We start from the raw sequence: 17669 nt of genomic DNA, 5'->3' as shown, positions 1-17669 counted from the left end.
CTATGCTCCTTAAGGAAGAAACAAAATTGATTTTTTGGCTACAGACCATGGCCCCTAAAGGCCTAAATGAGCAACTTAGTTTTGGTCCATTCTTAAAGTGTCTGGTATCTATAGATTATGCTACTCTTAGAGGATCAAATGTACATATTTTGAAGCAATTAGAACTCTGATCTTAATTCCATTACTTTAAATGACTCATTACGACCATAATAAAAATGTATTAAATATGCCGAACATAACAGCTGTTCCATTTAAAACTGGACAAGATACAGCGATGAAATAACCACTTCTGTATTCACTAAACCTAAACATATGTATCTATCCCTACCCCTATCCATTAGTGTGCCCAACTAATGATAACAATAATAAGAAACAAGAAATAAAAAATCTGATAACCGATGGACTATAACCGACAGGGAATTAAGCCCCCTTGTATAGCGATAACCACAACAGGATGGCTTTGTGTAATAGAGCAAGTTTTCAATCCATGCTTATATTAACACGATGTGAAGACTTGTATGTTATGTTTTTGAGAGCGAAGTATATAATTTAACAACAATAACCCCATACTAGTGTGATTTGGTACAAAATGATCCCCTACTACAGGTCTCACACATTTGGAAGCTCTAACCCGTATTATAGTGATAACCCTCATGGGATAACCTTTTGAAATAGACCAACTTTTCAACCCACGATCATTATATATCAATTCTTGATAAAAAGTCTTATTGGTTAAGCTTTTGAGTGTACAACTGAGTAATGACATCCTTATATTCATGTTATTTGGTAAGAGATGATCCCCCGCATTAACCTCTATCCTAACAACCTATCGGGAGTAGTGTTACATTCCTTGCCTTTAAGGATGATAATAGTAGTATTTTTGGCTGCCGTAAATACTTGTGAAACTCCCATATCTAGTGACACTGTGGCGAATACATATAATTTGGTATATTTAAATTGTATTTATATACAATATATCAGGCTGACCCCAATAAACATTAACAATAAGTTTATGATTATCACCCGATCGACATTCCATTACATGATATGAAGGCATGTCCTAACAATACTGTCTCCGATTCTCTCCTGTCAGATGATATGTAAACAATATACATCACGTGAATACGTGACGTAACTGCTGCAATATGATTGGTGGCTGAAACCACATGTCCAGGTCACACCCCATCCTAGATTGGCTGGCACTCGTATAAAGGTGGACAGTATTGAGGGTGATCCGCTCCTTTGAAAAAGTCGGCGAAACGAGCGTTAGGTGTTCACACTGCTTCTCCTATACTTATTTTGTTAAAATTAGCATAATTATTAACTTTGTTGGCCTTTACTGGCATATAGTCTATTATTGGGTTCTAACTTTATTAGTTAACAAGTCATCTCTCTCGATCAACAGGAACCGTTGATAACTAACAGCATATTAGGTGCTTCTTTAGCACTGCGTGAGATTTAAACTGCTACTTTCTCACTTCCTATTTGTGTCATAATATAGATTAGAAGTTGTTAGACCCATCTGTTTAGACTATATACATGCGTTTTTTTGATAGAAACTAATTATCGTTAATAATTACCTTACTAAGGAGAAGCTTGCGTTAACATTCTTTTTGTGTTTGTTCTTTAAACACAATGTTATACTTTTTATACTGGACACATTAATTTTCCGTATTATATGGGTGAATATCTTTTTATATACACTCGATATATGGGAGAATCTGATAATTAGACTATGATATATCTCTTTGTATAGACAAGCAGAGTGTAGGTACTAATTTGTAGGGGTACTTTGCCCTATTCGGGAAGTTTTGCAGCAACCCTTGATACAATATTTATAGTTTTACTAAATTCCCTCACTGCTTTCAACTAATAGTGATCCTCTATACATCATACAAAGTTAATACACAATATAGGAATCCACCTTTCTCTCTAAGATCTAAACCTGTATATAATAAATCATGGTGTTTGTCATGTTATAATTTTTATTGAATTATAAGATAAAAGAAAAGAGGAAAAATTAAATTTTAATGGTCACATGAGCCCTCTCTACCCACCCCTGTACAATCTATGTAGTCTCTTATATCGGTGTGCCACATAAATACCTCTTATTCTCTACTTTACTCCTTTATTACATATCATTTGCAAGAACAGATATTGTGAAAAATGAGGACAAATATACAATATCAGGCCGCATGTCAGGGGAAAATAGCCCAGCATAGTTCAAATGTTCTGGTCACCTCTGTGCTCAGCACCTATGACGTATTGCACATTTATTTATGCTATAAAACTATGACAGTTTTATTCATTTTACTGTAATAGCATTGTATATTCTGACATTACAATCAAGCAGATACTCATATATCATTAGTATCATACCGAGACTGTGAAAAATATGTCAACACATTTGGACTCTAAATAGAAACGTTATTAATTAATACCACATTGCTTTTGGAGGTGTAATGTACAATTAAAATGAACGTCTTGTTCTTGCAAACCTTTTGTCTGGAGACTGCGGCATTTAGAATGACAGGATTTTCAATTGTGGTTTGCTTTATGATTAAACCCAAACAGCTTAACTGTGCGGTTATGTTTTGGTGTTGAAATTGCTGATTTTACATTTTTTTCTGATCTTAGAGAGATATGATGATCTCAATTAATAATTTGGTGTTTGATATATTTACAGTTTAAAGGGATATCTTTAAAAAAAATATGCACAGTATATATCCGTAATAAAGCACAGCATTGCATACAAAATAAATGTTGCGTAAGCATTTAAAATAGTTATTTTGTTAGCAACATTTGCATTTGAATCTTATCCCAAAATTGCTTGTTCGGGGGTTCCCTCTAGGCTTACCTGATCTTGGAGAGACATCACTGGATTATTTTTCGTAGTGTTAATGTGAAGAACGTGATACTTGTTTTTTGCGCAGAGGTCGTAGGCAATATTTGTAAAAGATGTGCTGGCGGTCTTAGGGACTCTATTATAAATAATCAAAATATCCTCATTGAGCACCACCTCTTGTCGAGAGCCATCTAGAGAGTGCCGCTGCTCGATTTCTCGTACCTCATGCTGCGCAATTGCTCGTTCTGCAAGAAATAGGACATTGTGTCATTAGATTAAACACAAAAGGCCAATTTACATACAAAATAATTCGCTAAATCACAGTAAAATGACCACATTGATTATAAATTCAAACATCAGTTATAGAAGGTAAGACTGTAGTATCTATCGATTGTGAAATTACAAGAAGGAATTCATATATGGTTTATATTTATTTTCAAATGTGCTTTGTTCTCTTGTATTCTTTGTAAAAAAAAAAAGCAGGTAAGTAGGCTTAGGAGCGTGAATGTGTCTGGAACACAGTAGTATCAGCAGTTTTGAAAGAATGCTTTTAGCAATGTTATACATTTACAATCTCTCTAGATGGTAGCAGTATTTGCACAAACTGCTGCCATATAGTTCTCCAGTCACGTGCACGCTACCTACCTAGGTATAGCTTTAAGAATTGTGAAAGAAAAAAAAATGGACAAAATAATCTTGGTATCCATTGTTGAAAAGTATAGGTAGGCTCAGTTGCAGCTAGCACTATTGGGAGCTAGCTGGTGATTAGTGGCTAGACAAATGTCTCTTGTCATTGCCTCACCAGATGTGTTCAGATCACAGTAGTGCCTTGCTGCTAGCAGACTTTAACTATGTTTTTATCACTTTTGCAGGGGGTAAACATAAATTATATACAAGCTATAGTACAATAATACAATACTCTAACACATCAGAGTAGCATTCTTTTACTTTAGTGTCTCCTTTAATCAAAATACCATGGCTGAAAATCAAAAACACAAAATGATGATTGTGAATTAAAGGGACATGAACCCCAATTTTCTTTCTTTCATGATTCAGAGAGAGCATGTGATTTTAAACCATTTTCCAATTTAATTCTATTATTTAACTTGTTTTGTTCTCTTGGTGTATATGATACCTAGGTCGGCAAAGGAGCTGCTAATTGGTGGCTGCATATATATGCCTCGTTATTGGCTCACCCAGTGTGTTAACTAGCTCCCAGTAGTGCATTTCTGCTTCTTCAACAAAGAATACAATGAGAATGAAGCAAATTAGATAATAGAAGTACATTGGAAAATCATTTAAATTGTATGTTCTATCTCAATCATGAATGAACATTTCAGTAAAATAATTCAGTAGAAAGACGAAAAGTTATAATAGAAGGAGAGGGAAGTCACTGCTTACAAATTACAATTCCCAATTACGGATCTGTTTGTCTCAAAATATTCCTATTATGTACTATTGTATACTGAAAATATTCCTATTATGTACTATTGTATACGCAAAATATTCCTATTATGTACTATTGTATACTGAAAATATTCCTATTATGTACTATTGTATACGCAAAATATTCCTATTATGTACTATTGTATACGCAAACTATTCCTATTATGTACTATTGTATACTGAAAATATTCCTATTATGTACTATTGTATACGCAAAATATTCCTATTATGTACTATTGTATACTGAAAATATTCCTATTATGTACTATTGTATACTCAAAATATTCCTATTATGTACTATTGTATACGCAAAATATTCCTATTATGTACTATTGTATATGCAAACTATTCCTATTATGTACTATTGTAAACGCAAACTATTCCTATTATGTACTATTGTATACTCAAAATATTCCTATTATGTACTATTGTATACTCAAAATATTCCTATTATGTACTATTGTATACGCAAAATATTCCTATTATGTACTATTGTAAACGCAAACTATTCCTATTATGTACTATTGTATACGCAAAATATTCCTATTATGTACTATTGTATACTCAAAATATTCCTATTATGTACTATTGTATACGCAAAATATTCCTAATATGTACTATTGTATACGCAAAATATTCCTATATTCCTATTATGTACTATTGTATACTCAAAATATTCCTATTATGTACTATTGTATACTCAAAATATTCCAAAAATATTCCTATCATGTACTATTGTATACTCAAAATATTCCTATCATGTACTATTGTATACTCAAAATATTCCTATCATGTACTATTGTATACTCAAAATATTCCTAATATGTACTATTGTATATGCAAAATATTCCTATTATGTACTATTGTATACTCAAAATATTCCTATCATGTACTATTGTATAAGCAAAATATTCCTATTATGTACTATTGTATACTCAAAATATTCTTATTATGTACTATTGTATACTCAAAATATTCCTATTATGTACTATTGTATGCTCAAAATATTCCTATTATGTACTATTGTATATGCAAAATATTCCTATTATGTACTATTGTATACTCAAAATATTCCTATTATGTACTATTGTATACTCAGGAATATTTTGAGTATACAATAGTACATAAAAGGAATATTTTGAGTATACAATAGTACATAAAAGGAATATTTTGAGTATACAATAGCACATAATATGAATATTTTGCGTATACAATAGTACATAATAGGAATATTTTGAGTATACAATAGTACATAATAGGAATATTTTGAGTATACAATAGTACATAATAAGAATATTTTGAGTATACAATAGTACATAATAGGAATATTTTGAGTATACAATAGCACATAATAGGAATATTTTGAGTATACAATAGTACATAATAGGAATATTTTATTATGTGCTATTGTATACTCAAAATATTCCTATTATGTACTATTGTATACTCAAAATATTCTTATTATGTACTATTGTATACTCAAAATATTCCAATTATGTTCTATTGTATACTCAAAATATTCCTATTAAGTACTATTGTATACTCAAAATATTCCTATTATGTACTATTGTATACTCAAAATATTCCTATTAAGTACTATTGTATACTCAAAATATTCCTATTACGTGCTATTGTATACTCAAAATATTCCTATTATGTACTATTGTATACTCAATAATAATGACTATACAATAGTACATAATAGGAATATTTTATTATAATCATTTGTATAGTGCCACAATTCTGTAGCTCTGATTTCACTGCCCCTTTAACAAATATACTGAAACGGCAAATGAGGTTCTCTAAGACACTTTTATACATTTTTAGGAGAAATCAATAACCTGCAAGATAAAATGAAAAGGTTTTTACTAAGGATGTTCATTTATTTGGGAAAATGCAATGCTGTTTTTTGTGTGTAAATGATGCTGAACAGAAGGTTCCCAGAGAGTTTGGGATCTGTGATGTAGCTGCATAAGCAAATAGTGATATAACTAAAATAAGGAGTGCTGTGTGGGTTTGAGTTATTTATTTTTATTTAACAAAATACAACAATTAATCCCACGGCAGATGGCTGGATATTATCACACATACATTACATTAGCAGCCCTGTAGGAAAATGCATATGTAGTATGCCAACAATATAAATACCTCGGGGGCGTGTGCATGCACAGATGCATTAATCAGGAACCTCACCATAAAAAGATACAAAGCACACAACTCAGACTCCATTCTCATTAGTATCCTCCTGACGCTATAAAGTTAAGCCATGAAGTTATATTATTTTCATTCTCCAAATAACGTTGATCTAATTATCTGAAGAACCTACATTTCCATGTGTCACAGGACAGTTATTTTTACAGAGGCTTACATCCAATTATAAAAATGGTAATATTTAGCTCTCAGTAAAAAAAATTGCACCTACATATGCTATTTATTTAAAGGGATATAAAGATCAAAATGGAAAGGGCATGGTTGCAGTTTAGTTTTGAATACAAACAATGTTGTAATATACTTACATTAGTAAAAGTAAATATTGCACATATGCTGTCTTCAAGCATGAGGATTCACACTACTATCATTATTTCTAGATAGGTCCAAACCCTATCAGAATAAACATTTTATTGCATTAAAATGAATGTGGTGTTGGTTACAAAATTATTATAGCTATATGTTAAAGGGACACAATCAAAATTAAGCTTTCATGATTCAGATAGAGCATGCCATTTTAAACAACTTTCCAATTTACTTCCATTAACTAAATGTTCACAGTCATTTTATATTTAAACTTTTTGAGTCACCAGCTCCTACTGAGCATGTGCAAGAAATAAGTGTGTATGCATTAGTGAATGGCTGATGGCTGTCACATGGTACGTGTATGCATTTGTGATTGGCTGATGGCTGTCTCACATGGTACGTGTATGCATTTGTGATAGGCTGATGGCTGTCACATGGTACAGGGGGAGTGGAAAAAGACATAACTTTTAAAATTGTCAGAAAAAAAAATCTACTACTCATTTGAAGTTCAGACTAAGTGCTATTGCATTGTCGTGTTATCTTGCATTTGTCGATTATGCAAATCTACTGTGCTGACTGGTCCTTTAAGAGCTTATGTTGTCAACATCATGACTTTTTCAGGCACACTTATATTTGACCCCATGGGAACAATGTGTGAACACATCAGGGTGACACCAGAATCGAGAAAATCTTCTGGGTTTTTTTTTTTTAAAGGAACACTGTACCCACATTTTTTCTTTCATGATTCAGATAGAGCATGCACTATTAAGCATCTTTCAAATTTACTCCTATTGTCAAATTTTCTTTATTCTCTTGGTATCTTTATTTGAAAAGCAAGAATTTAAGTTTAGATGCCGGCCCATTTTTGGTGAACAACCTGGGTTGTCCTTGCTCATTGGACAGCACCAATAAACAAGTGCTGTCCATGGTTCTGAACCACAAATTGGCTGACTCCTTAGCTTAGATGCCCTCTTTTTCAAATAAAGAAAGCAAGAGAACGAAGAAAAATTGATAATAGGAGTAAATTAGAAAGTAGCTTAAAATTGCTTGCTCTATATGAATCACAAAAGAAAAAATTTGGGTTCAGTGTCCCTTTAATTAAAGGGGCACTTAAAGTCAAAACTAAACTTTCATGATTCAGAAAGAACATGCAATTTTAAACACTTTTACAATTTACTTAATTTATCAAATTTGCTTTGTTCTCTTGGTATTCTTTTTTTATGTCAAAACCTAGGTAGGCTGATAGGAGCTTAGGAGCGTTCACATGTCTACAACAGTCTATGGCAGCAGTATTTGTAACTATGTTAACACTGATATAAACAATGTTGCAGACACTGTTATCAGATGGCTTGACACATGCACACACCTGAACTCACCTAGGGTTACTATTAAACAAAGGATACCAAAAGAACACAGCAAACTTGACAATACAAGTACATTGGAAAGGTTCAAAACGCTGCTCTATTCAATCAATTTAAATGTAATTTCAACTTTACTGTCCCTTTAAACCACTTAAATCTGCTGTACAAATTATTTACATTAAAAGGGACAGTAAAGTCAAAATTAAACTCATGTCTCAACTAGAGCATGCAATTTTAAACAACTCTCAGATTTACTTCTATTATCAAATTTGCTTTTTTCTCTTGGTATCCTTTATTGAAGGGTAAACCTAGGCAGACGGAGCAGCAATGCACTACTGGTAGCCAGCTGAGCCAATGACAGAAAGCGTGTGTGCAGCCACTAATGACCAACTAGTACCCAGTAGTGCACTGCTGCTGCTAAACCTACCTGTTTAAAGGGACATGAAACCCAAAATGTTTCCTTTGTGATTCAGATAGAACATGTCATTTTAAACAAGTTTCACATTTATTTTTATTATCAAATTTTGCTTCATTCTCTTTGTATCCTTTGTTGAAGGAGTAACTGGTCACATCTGGTGAGCCAATAATAGGAGACAAATGTCTATCCACCAATCATCAGCTAGCTCCCAGAAGTAAATGATATGTATGATATGTACATATCCTTTTTAAAAAATGATACCAAGAAAAAGTAAATATGAAAAAAACAATTTATGGTTAGCTGATAAATTTATTTATTTATTGACATGATGAGTCCACGAATCATCATAATTACTATTGGGAATATCACTCCTGACCAGCAGGAGGAGGCAAAGAGCACCACAGCAAAAGCTGTTAAATACCACTCCCCCTACCCACAATCCTGTCATTCGACCAAAGGGAAAGGAGAAAGGAAGTAATCTAAGGTGCAGAGGTGCCTGAAGTTTATAGAAAAGCAAACTGTCTGAAAAACTGGGCGGGCCGTGGACTCACTGTGTCAAGAAATAAATAAATTTATCAGGTAAGAATAAATTATGTTTTCTTTCTAATGACATGGTGAGTCCACGGATCATCTTTACTGTTGGGAACCAATACCCAAGCTAGAGGACACGGATAAGGAGGGGCAAGACAGTTAACCTAAACAGAAGGCACCACTGCTTGAAGAACCTTTCTCCCAAAAGAAGCCTCTTCTGAAGCAAAAGTATCAAATTTGTAAAATTTAGAAAGAGTATGGAAAGATGACCAAGTCGCAGCCTTGCAAAGATGACCAAGTCGCAGCCTTGCAAAGATCTACAGAAGCACCATTTTTGAAAGCCCAAGTAGAAGAAAAAGACCTTGTGGAATTTCTCCCAGGAGGCTGCTGACCAGCATTCTCATATGCCAAGCGAATAACACTCCTCAACCAACAAGAAAGAAAAGTAGCCGTAGCTTTCATACCTTTACGCTTCCCAGAAAAGACAACAAATAAAGAAGAAGACTGGCAAACATCCTTAGTCGCCTGCAAATAATATTTTAATGCATGAACCACATCCAGTTTGTGCAACAAACTCTCCTTATGAGAAGAAGGATTAGGACAAAAAGAAGGAACAACAATCTCTTGATTAATATTCTTATCAGAAACAACCTTGGGAAGGAAACCCAAGGCAGTACGCATAACTACCTTATCAGAGTGAAAAATAAGAAAAGGCGATTCATACTGTAAGGCTGAAAGCTCCGAAACTCTTTGAGCCAAAGAAAGAGCCACCAGAAACAAAACCTTCTAAGATAAAATCTTAATATCCAAAGAATGCATAGGTTCAAACGGAGCCTGTTGAAGGACTCTAAGAACCAAATTAAGACTCCAAGGTGGAGTAGTAGACTTAAACACAGGCCGAATTCTAACCAAGGCCTGACAAAAAGAATGAACATCTGGCACATCCGCCAGGCCCTTGTGCAATAAAATAGAAGGCAGAAATTTGACCCTTCAGGGTACTAGCAGATAAACCTTTCTCCAAACCATCCTGGAGAAAAGACAAAAACCTAGGAATCCTAACTCTACTCCAAGAGTAGCCTTTGGATTCACACCAATACAAGTATTTACGCCAAATCTTATAATAAATCTTCCTACAACAACTCAGTGTGGGAGTTTGCTAGTTGAAAAGATGGAGCCTGAACTAGAATGTCATCCAGATAAGGAGCAACTGCAAGACCCATCAATCGAAGCACCGCCAACAATGCTTCCAGGACCTTTTTAAAAATTCTGGGAGCTGTTGCCAGACCAAAAGGAAGAGCTACAAACTGAAAATGTTTGTCTAGAAATGCAAATCTTGGGAACCTTTGATGATCCCTGTGAATGGGAATATACAGATACGCATCCTTTAGATCCACTGTGGTCATGAACTGACCTTCCTGAAAAAAAGAAGAATGGAACAAATAGTTTCCATCTTGAAAGACGGAACCACGAGAAACTTGTTTACACTCTTGAGATCTAAAAACACAATTTATGCTTACCTGATAAATTTATTTCTCTTGTGGTGTATCCAGTCCACGGATCATCCATTACTTGTGGGATATTCTCATTCCCAACAGGAAGTTGCAAGAGGACACCCACAGCAGAGCTGTAATATAGCTCCTCCCCTAACTGTCATAGCCAGTCATTCGACCGAAAACAAGCCAAGAAAGGAGGAACCATAGGGTGTAGTGGTTACTGTAGTTTAAATTTAAAAATTACCTGCCTTAAAATGACAGGGCGGGCCGTGGACTGGATACACCACAAGAGAAATAAATTTATCAGGTAAGCATAAATTGTGTTTTCTCTTGTAAGGTGTATCCAGTCCACGGATCATCCATTACTTGTGGGATACCAATACCAAAGCTAAAGTACACGGATGAAGGGAGGGACAAGGCAGGAACTTAAATGGAAGGAACCACTGCCTGTAAAACCTCTCTCCCAAATATAGCCTCCGAAGAAGCAAAAGTATCAAATTTGTAAAAATTTTAAAAATTTTGAAAAAGTATGAAGCGAAGACCAAGCCGCCGCTCCGCAAATCCGCTCAACAGAAGCCCCATTCCCAAAGGCCCAAGTGGAAGCCACAGCTCTAGTGGAATGAGCTGTAATCCTTTCAGGAGGCTGCTGTCCAGCAGTCTCATAGGCTAAGCGGATTAAGCTTCTTAGCCAAAAAGAAAACAGAATTTATGCTTACCTGATAAATTACTTTCTCCAACGGTGTGTCCGGTCCACGGCGTCATCCATTACTTGTGGGATATTCTCCTCCCCCACAGGGAAAGGCAAGGAGAGCACACAGCAAGAGCTGTCCATATAGTCCCTCCCAGGCTCCGCCCCCCCAGTCATTCGACCGACGGTTAGGAGAAAAAAAGGAGAAACTATAGGGTGCCGTGGTGACTGTAGTGTATAGAGAGAGACATTTTTCAAACCTGATTAAAAAACCAGGGCGGGCCGTGGACCGGACACACCGTTGGAGAAAGTAATTTATCAGGTAAGCATAAATTCTGTTTTCTCCAACATTGGTGTGTCCGGTCCACGGCGTCATCCATTACTTGTGGGAACCAATACCAAAGCTTTAGGACAGGGATGAAGGGAGGGAGCAAATCAGGTTACCTAAACAAAAGGCACCACGGCTTGCAAAACCTTTCTCCCAAAAATAGCCTCCGAAGAAGCAAAAAGTATCAAATTTGTAGAATTTGGCAAAAGTGTGCAGAGAAGACCAAGTTGCTGCCTCACATATCTGATCAACAGAAGCCTCGTTCTTGAAGGCCCATGTGGAAGCCACAGCCCTAGTAGAGTGAGCTGTGATTCGTTCAGGAGGCTGCCGTCCGGCAGTCTCATAAGCCAATCGGATAATGCTTTTCAGCCAGAAAGAAAGAGAGGTAGCAGTAGTTTTTTGTCCTCTGATCTTACCAGAATAAACGACAAACAAAAAAGAAGTTTTGTCTGAAATCCTTCGTTGCTTCTAAATAGAACTTTAAAGCACGGACTACATCTAAATGGTGTAACAAATGTTCCTTCTTTGAAACTGGATTCGGACACAAAGAAGGGACAACTATTTCCTGGTTAATATTCTTGTTGGGAACAACTTTTGGAAGAAAACCAGGCTTGGTACGCAAAACAACCTTATCTGAATGGAACACCAGATAGGGTGGATCACACTGCAAAGCAGAAGAAATAGCAACCAAAAACAGAACTTTCCAAGATAGTAACTTGATATCTATGGAATGTAAGGGTTCAAATGGAACCCCTTGAAGAACTGAAAAAAACTAAATTTAGACTCCAGGGAGGAGTCAAAGGTCTGTAAACAGGTTTGATTCTGACCAAAGCCTGTACAAAAGCTTGTACATCTGGCACAGCTGCCAGTCGTCTGTGTAACAAGACAGATAAAGCAGATCTCTGTCCTTTTAGAGAACTCGCTGACAATCCCTTATCCAAACCTTCTTGTTAGAAAGGAGAGGATCCTGGGAATATTAATCCATGAGAATCCCTTGGATTCACACCAACAGATATATCCTTTCCATATTTTATGGTAAATCCTTCTAGTCACAGGTTTTCTGGCTTGGACCAGAGTATCTATCACTGAATCTGAAAACCCGCGCTTGGATAAAATCAAGCGTTCAATTTCCAAGCAGTCAGCTGGAGAGAAACTAGATTTGGATGTTCGAATGGACCTTGCACTAGAAGATCCTGTCTCAAAGGTAGCTTCCATGGTGGAGCCGATGACATATTCACCAGGTCTGCATACCAAGTCCTGCGTGGCCACGCAGGAGCTATCAGAATCACTGAGGCCTTCTCCTGTTTGATCCTGGCTACAAGCCTGGGAAGGAGAGGGAACGGTGGAAATGCATAAGCTAGGTTGAACGACCAAGGCGTCACTAATGCATCCACTAGAGTCGCCTTGGGATCCCTGGATCTGGACCCGTAGCAAGGAACCTTGAAGTTCTGACGAGACGAAATCAGATCCATGTCTGGAATGTCCCATAATTGAGTCAACTGGGCAAAAACCTCCGGGTGGAGTTCCCACTCCCCCGGATGGAAAGTCTGACGACTCAGATAATCCGCCTCCCAGTTGTCTACTCCTGGGATGTGAATTGCAGATAGATGGCAGGAGTGATCCTCCGCCCATTTGATGATCTTGGATACCTCTCTCATCGCCAAGGAACTCTTTGTTCCTCCCTGATGGTCGATGTAAGCTACAGTCGTCATGTTGTCTGACTGGAATCTTATGAATCCGGCCTTCGCTAGTTGAGGCCAAGCCCGGAGAGCATTGAATATCGCTCTCAGTTCCAGGATGTTTATCGGGAGAAGAGACTCTTCCCGAGACCATAGCCCCTGAGCTTTCAGGGAATCCCAGACCGCGCCCCAGCCTAATAGACTGGCGTCGGTCGTGACAATGACCCACTCTGGTCTGCGTAAACTCATTCCCTGAGACAGGTGATCCTGTGACAACCACCAACGGAGTGAGTCTCTGGTCATCTGGTCTACTTGAATCTTTGGAGACAAGTCTGTATAGTCCCCATTCCACTGCTTGAGCATGCACAGTTGTAATGGTCTTAGATGAATTTGAGCAAAAGGAACTATGTCCATTGTTGCAACCATCAACCCTACTACTACCATGCACTGAGCTATGGAAGGCTGCAGAATAGAGTGAAGAACTTGACAAGCTTTAGAAGCTTTGACTTTCTGACTTTTGTCAGGAAGATCTTCATTTTTAAAGAATCTATTATCGTTCCCAAGAAGGGAACTCTTGTCGACGGAGACAGGGAACTCTTTTCTACGTTCACCTTCCACCCGTGAGATATGAGAAAGGCTAGAACAATGTCTGTATGAGCCTTTGCTTTGGAAAGAGACAACGTTTGGATTAGAATGTCGTCCAGATAAGGTGCCACTGCAATACCCCTTGGTCTTAGAACCTCTAGAAGGGACCCTAGCACCTTTGTGAAAATCCTTGGATGATCTTTGTGGATAGGAATATGTAGATACGCATCCTTTAAATCCACGGTAGTCATAAATTGACCCTCCTGGATTGTAGATAAAATTGTTCGAATGGTTTCCATTTGAACGATGGAACTCTGAGAAATTTGTTTAGAATTTTTAAATCCAGAATTGGTCTGAAAATTCCCTCTTTTTTGGGAACTACAAACAGATTTGAGTAAAACCCCCGACCTTGTTCCACAGTTGGAACTGGGTGTATCACTCCCATCTTTAACAGGTCTTCTACACAATGTAAGAATGCCCGTCTCTTTATTTGGTTTGAAGATAAGTTAGACATGTGGAACCTTCCCCTTGAGGGTAGTTCCTTGAACTCCAGAAGAAAACCCTGAGAGAGACTATTTCTAGTGTCCAGGGATCCTGAACATCTCTTGCCTAAGCCTGAGCAAAGAGAGAGAGTCTGCCCCCTACTAGATTCGGTCCCGGATCGGGGGCTACCCCTTCATGCTGTTTTGGTAGCAGCAGCAGGCTTCTTGGCCTGTTTACCCTTGTTCCAGCCTTGCATTGATTTCCAAGCTGGTTTAGTCTGGGAAGCGTTACCCTCTTGTCTAGAGGCTGCCGAGTTGGAAGCCGGTCCGTTCCTGAAATTGCGAATGGAACGAAAATTGGACTTATTCTTAGCCTTGAAAGGTTTATCTTGTGGGAGGGCATGGCCCTTTCCCTCAGTGATGTCTGAAATAATCTCTTTCAATTCTGGCCCAAAAAGGGTCTTACCTTTGAAAGGGGTATTAAGCAATTTTGTCTTGGAAGATACATCCGCCGACCAAGACTTTAGCCAGAGCGCTCTACGCGCCCCAATTGTAAACCCTGAATTTTTCGCCGCTAACCTCGCTAACTGCAAAGCGGTGTCTAAAATAAAGGAATTAGCTAACTTAAGTGCGTGAATTCTGTCTATGACTTCCTCATACGGAGTCTCCCTACTGAGCGACTTTTCCAGTTCCTCAAACCAGAACCACGCCGCTGTAGTGACAGGAATAATGCACGAAATAGGTTAAAGGAGGTAACCTTGCTGTACAAAAATCTTTTTAAGCAAACCCTCCAATTTTTTATCCATAGGATCTTTGAAAGCACAATTGTCCTCAATAGGAATGGTCGTGCGCTTGGCTAGAGTAGAAACCGCCCCCTCGACCTTAGGGACTGTTTGCCATGTGTCCTTCCTGGGGTCGACCATAGGGAACAATTTCTTAAATATAGGAGGAGGGACAAAAGGTATGCCTGGCTTCTCCCACTCCTTATTCACTATGTCTGCCACCCGTTTAGGTATCGGAAAAGTATCAGGGAGTACCGGGACCTCAAGGAACTTGTCCATCTTGCACAATTTTTCTGGGTTGACCAGATTGTCACAATCATCCAGAGTAGATAGCACCTCCTTAAGAAATGCGCGGAGATGCTCTAATTTTGATTTAAATGTCACAACATCAGGTTCTGCCTGCTGAGAAATTCTTCCTGTATCAGAAATTTCCCCATCTGACAAACCCTCCCTCACTGCCACTTCAGATTGGTGTGAGGGTATGACAGAAAAATTATCATCAGCGCCCTCCTGCTCTACAGTGTTTAAAACAGAGCAATCGCGCTTTCTCTGAAATGCTGGCATTTTGGATAAAATATTAGCTATGGAGTTATCCATTACTGCCGTCAATTGCTGCATAGTAACAAGCATTGGCGCGCTAGAAGTACTAGGGGTCGCCTGCGCAGGCATAACTGGTATAGACACAGAAGGAGATGATGTAGAACTATGTCTACTTCCTTCATCTGAGGAATCATCCTGGGCAACTTTACAATTTGTGACAGTACTGTCCTTACTTTGTTTGGACGCTATGGCACAATTATCACACATATTTGAAGGGGGAACCACATTGGCTACCATACATACAGAACATGATCTATCTGAAGGTACAGACATGTTAAACAGGCTTAAACTGGTTAATAAAGCACAAAAACCGTTTTAAAACAAAACCGTTACTGTCTCTTTAAATGTTAAACAGGGCACACTTTATTACTGAATATGTGAAAAACTATGAAGGAATTATCCAATCTTTACCAAATTTTCACCACAGTGTCTTAAGGCATTCAAAGTATTGCACCCCAATTTTCAAGCTGTTAACCCTTAAAATGTGGAAACCGGAGCCGTTTTTAATTTTAACCCCCTTACAGTCCCAGCTACAGCCTTTGCTGCGACTTCACCAATCCCAGGGGGGTATATGATACCAAATGAAGCCTTCTAGGAACGTTTTTAGTGGATTCCAGACCCACACACATGCAGCTGCATGTACTGTACTCAAAAGTAACTGCACAGTAATGGCACGAAAGTGAGGCTCTGCCTACTACAGAGAAAGGCCCTTCCTGACTGGGAAGGTGTCTTAACAAGTGCCTGGTGCTAAAAAACGTTCCCCAATGTTATAAAAGTGTGAAATTCAACTTCAAACTGCATATAATACTTAAATAAAGCAATCGATTTAGCCCTTAAGAGTGTCTACCAGTGTATAGCCCATAATAAGCCCTTTATTCTGTTTGAGACTAAGAAAATAGCTTACCAATCCCCATGAGGGAAAATGACAGCCTTCCAGCATTACACAGTCTTGTTAGAAAAATGGCTATTCATACCTTGAGCAGAAAAGTCTGCAAACTGTTCCCCCCAACTGAAGTTCTCTCATCTCAACAGTCCTGTGTGGGAACAGCAACTGATTTTAGTTACTGTCTGCTAAAATCATAATCCTCTTTTAAACAGAACTCTTCATCTCTATCTGTTTCAGAGTAAATAGTACATACCAGCACTATTTTAAAATAACAAAAACTCTTGATAGAAGAATAAAAAACTACAACTAAACACCACAAACTCCTCACCATCCCCGAGGATATGCTACTTGTTCAGAGCGGCAAGGAGAATGACTGGGGGGGCGGAGCCTGGGAGGGACTATATGGACAGCTCTTGCTGTGTGCTCTCCTTGCCTTTCCCTGTGGGGGAGGAGAATATCCCACAAGTAATGGATGACGCCGTGGACCGGACACACCAATGTTGGAGAAAAAGAGGTTGCCAAAGCCTTTTGACCTCTCCTCTGTCCAGAGTAGACAACAAACAAAGCAGATGTTTGACGAAAATCTTTAGTAGCTTGTGAGTAAAACTTTAAAGCACAGACCACGTCCAGATTGTGTAACACAAGGATGGAACCACAATCTCTTGATTGATATTCTTGTTAGATACCACCTTAGGTAAGAACCCAGGTTTGGTACGCAGGACTACCTTATCCGTATGAAAAATCAGATAAGGAGAATCACATTGTAAGGCAGATAGCTCAGAGACTCTACGAGCCGAGGAAATAACTACCAAAAAAAAAAAAGAACTTTCCAAGATAAAAGTTTGATATCTATGGAATGAAGAGGTTCAAACGGAACTCCTTGAAGAACCTTAAGAACCAAGTTTAAGCTCCATGGTGGAGCAACAGGTTTAAACACATGCTTGATTCAAACTAAAGCCTGACAAAATGCCTGAACGTCTGGAACATCTGCCAGACGCTAGTGCAAAAGAATAGACAGAGCAAAAATCTGT

At 37.8% G+C, this 17669-nt stretch overlaps 1 protein-coding gene across 1 annotated transcript in view; it reads right to left on the bottom strand.

Annotated features, from left to right (window-relative positions):
• The window catches only part of HS2ST1 (heparan sulfate 2-O-sulfotransferase 1), a 280471-nt gene that overhangs the window by 85922 nt on the left and 176880 nt on the right, over positions 1-17669 (bottom strand). Inside the window, exon 2 of the mRNA XM_053693915.1 lies at positions 2858-3090. Coding sequence (XP_053549890.1) covers positions 2858-3090 — 233 coding nt within the window. The remainder of the gene's footprint in view (positions 1-2857; positions 3091-17669) is intronic.

This window comes from Bombina bombina, chromosome 10 (assembly GCF_027579735.1).
Source record: "Bombina bombina isolate aBomBom1 chromosome 10, aBomBom1.pri, whole genome shotgun sequence".
In the NCBI taxonomy this organism is placed as follows: domain Eukaryota; kingdom Metazoa; phylum Chordata; class Amphibia; order Anura; family Bombinatoridae; genus Bombina; species Bombina bombina.
This window is presented reverse-complemented; position numbering and strand designations above follow the sequence as displayed.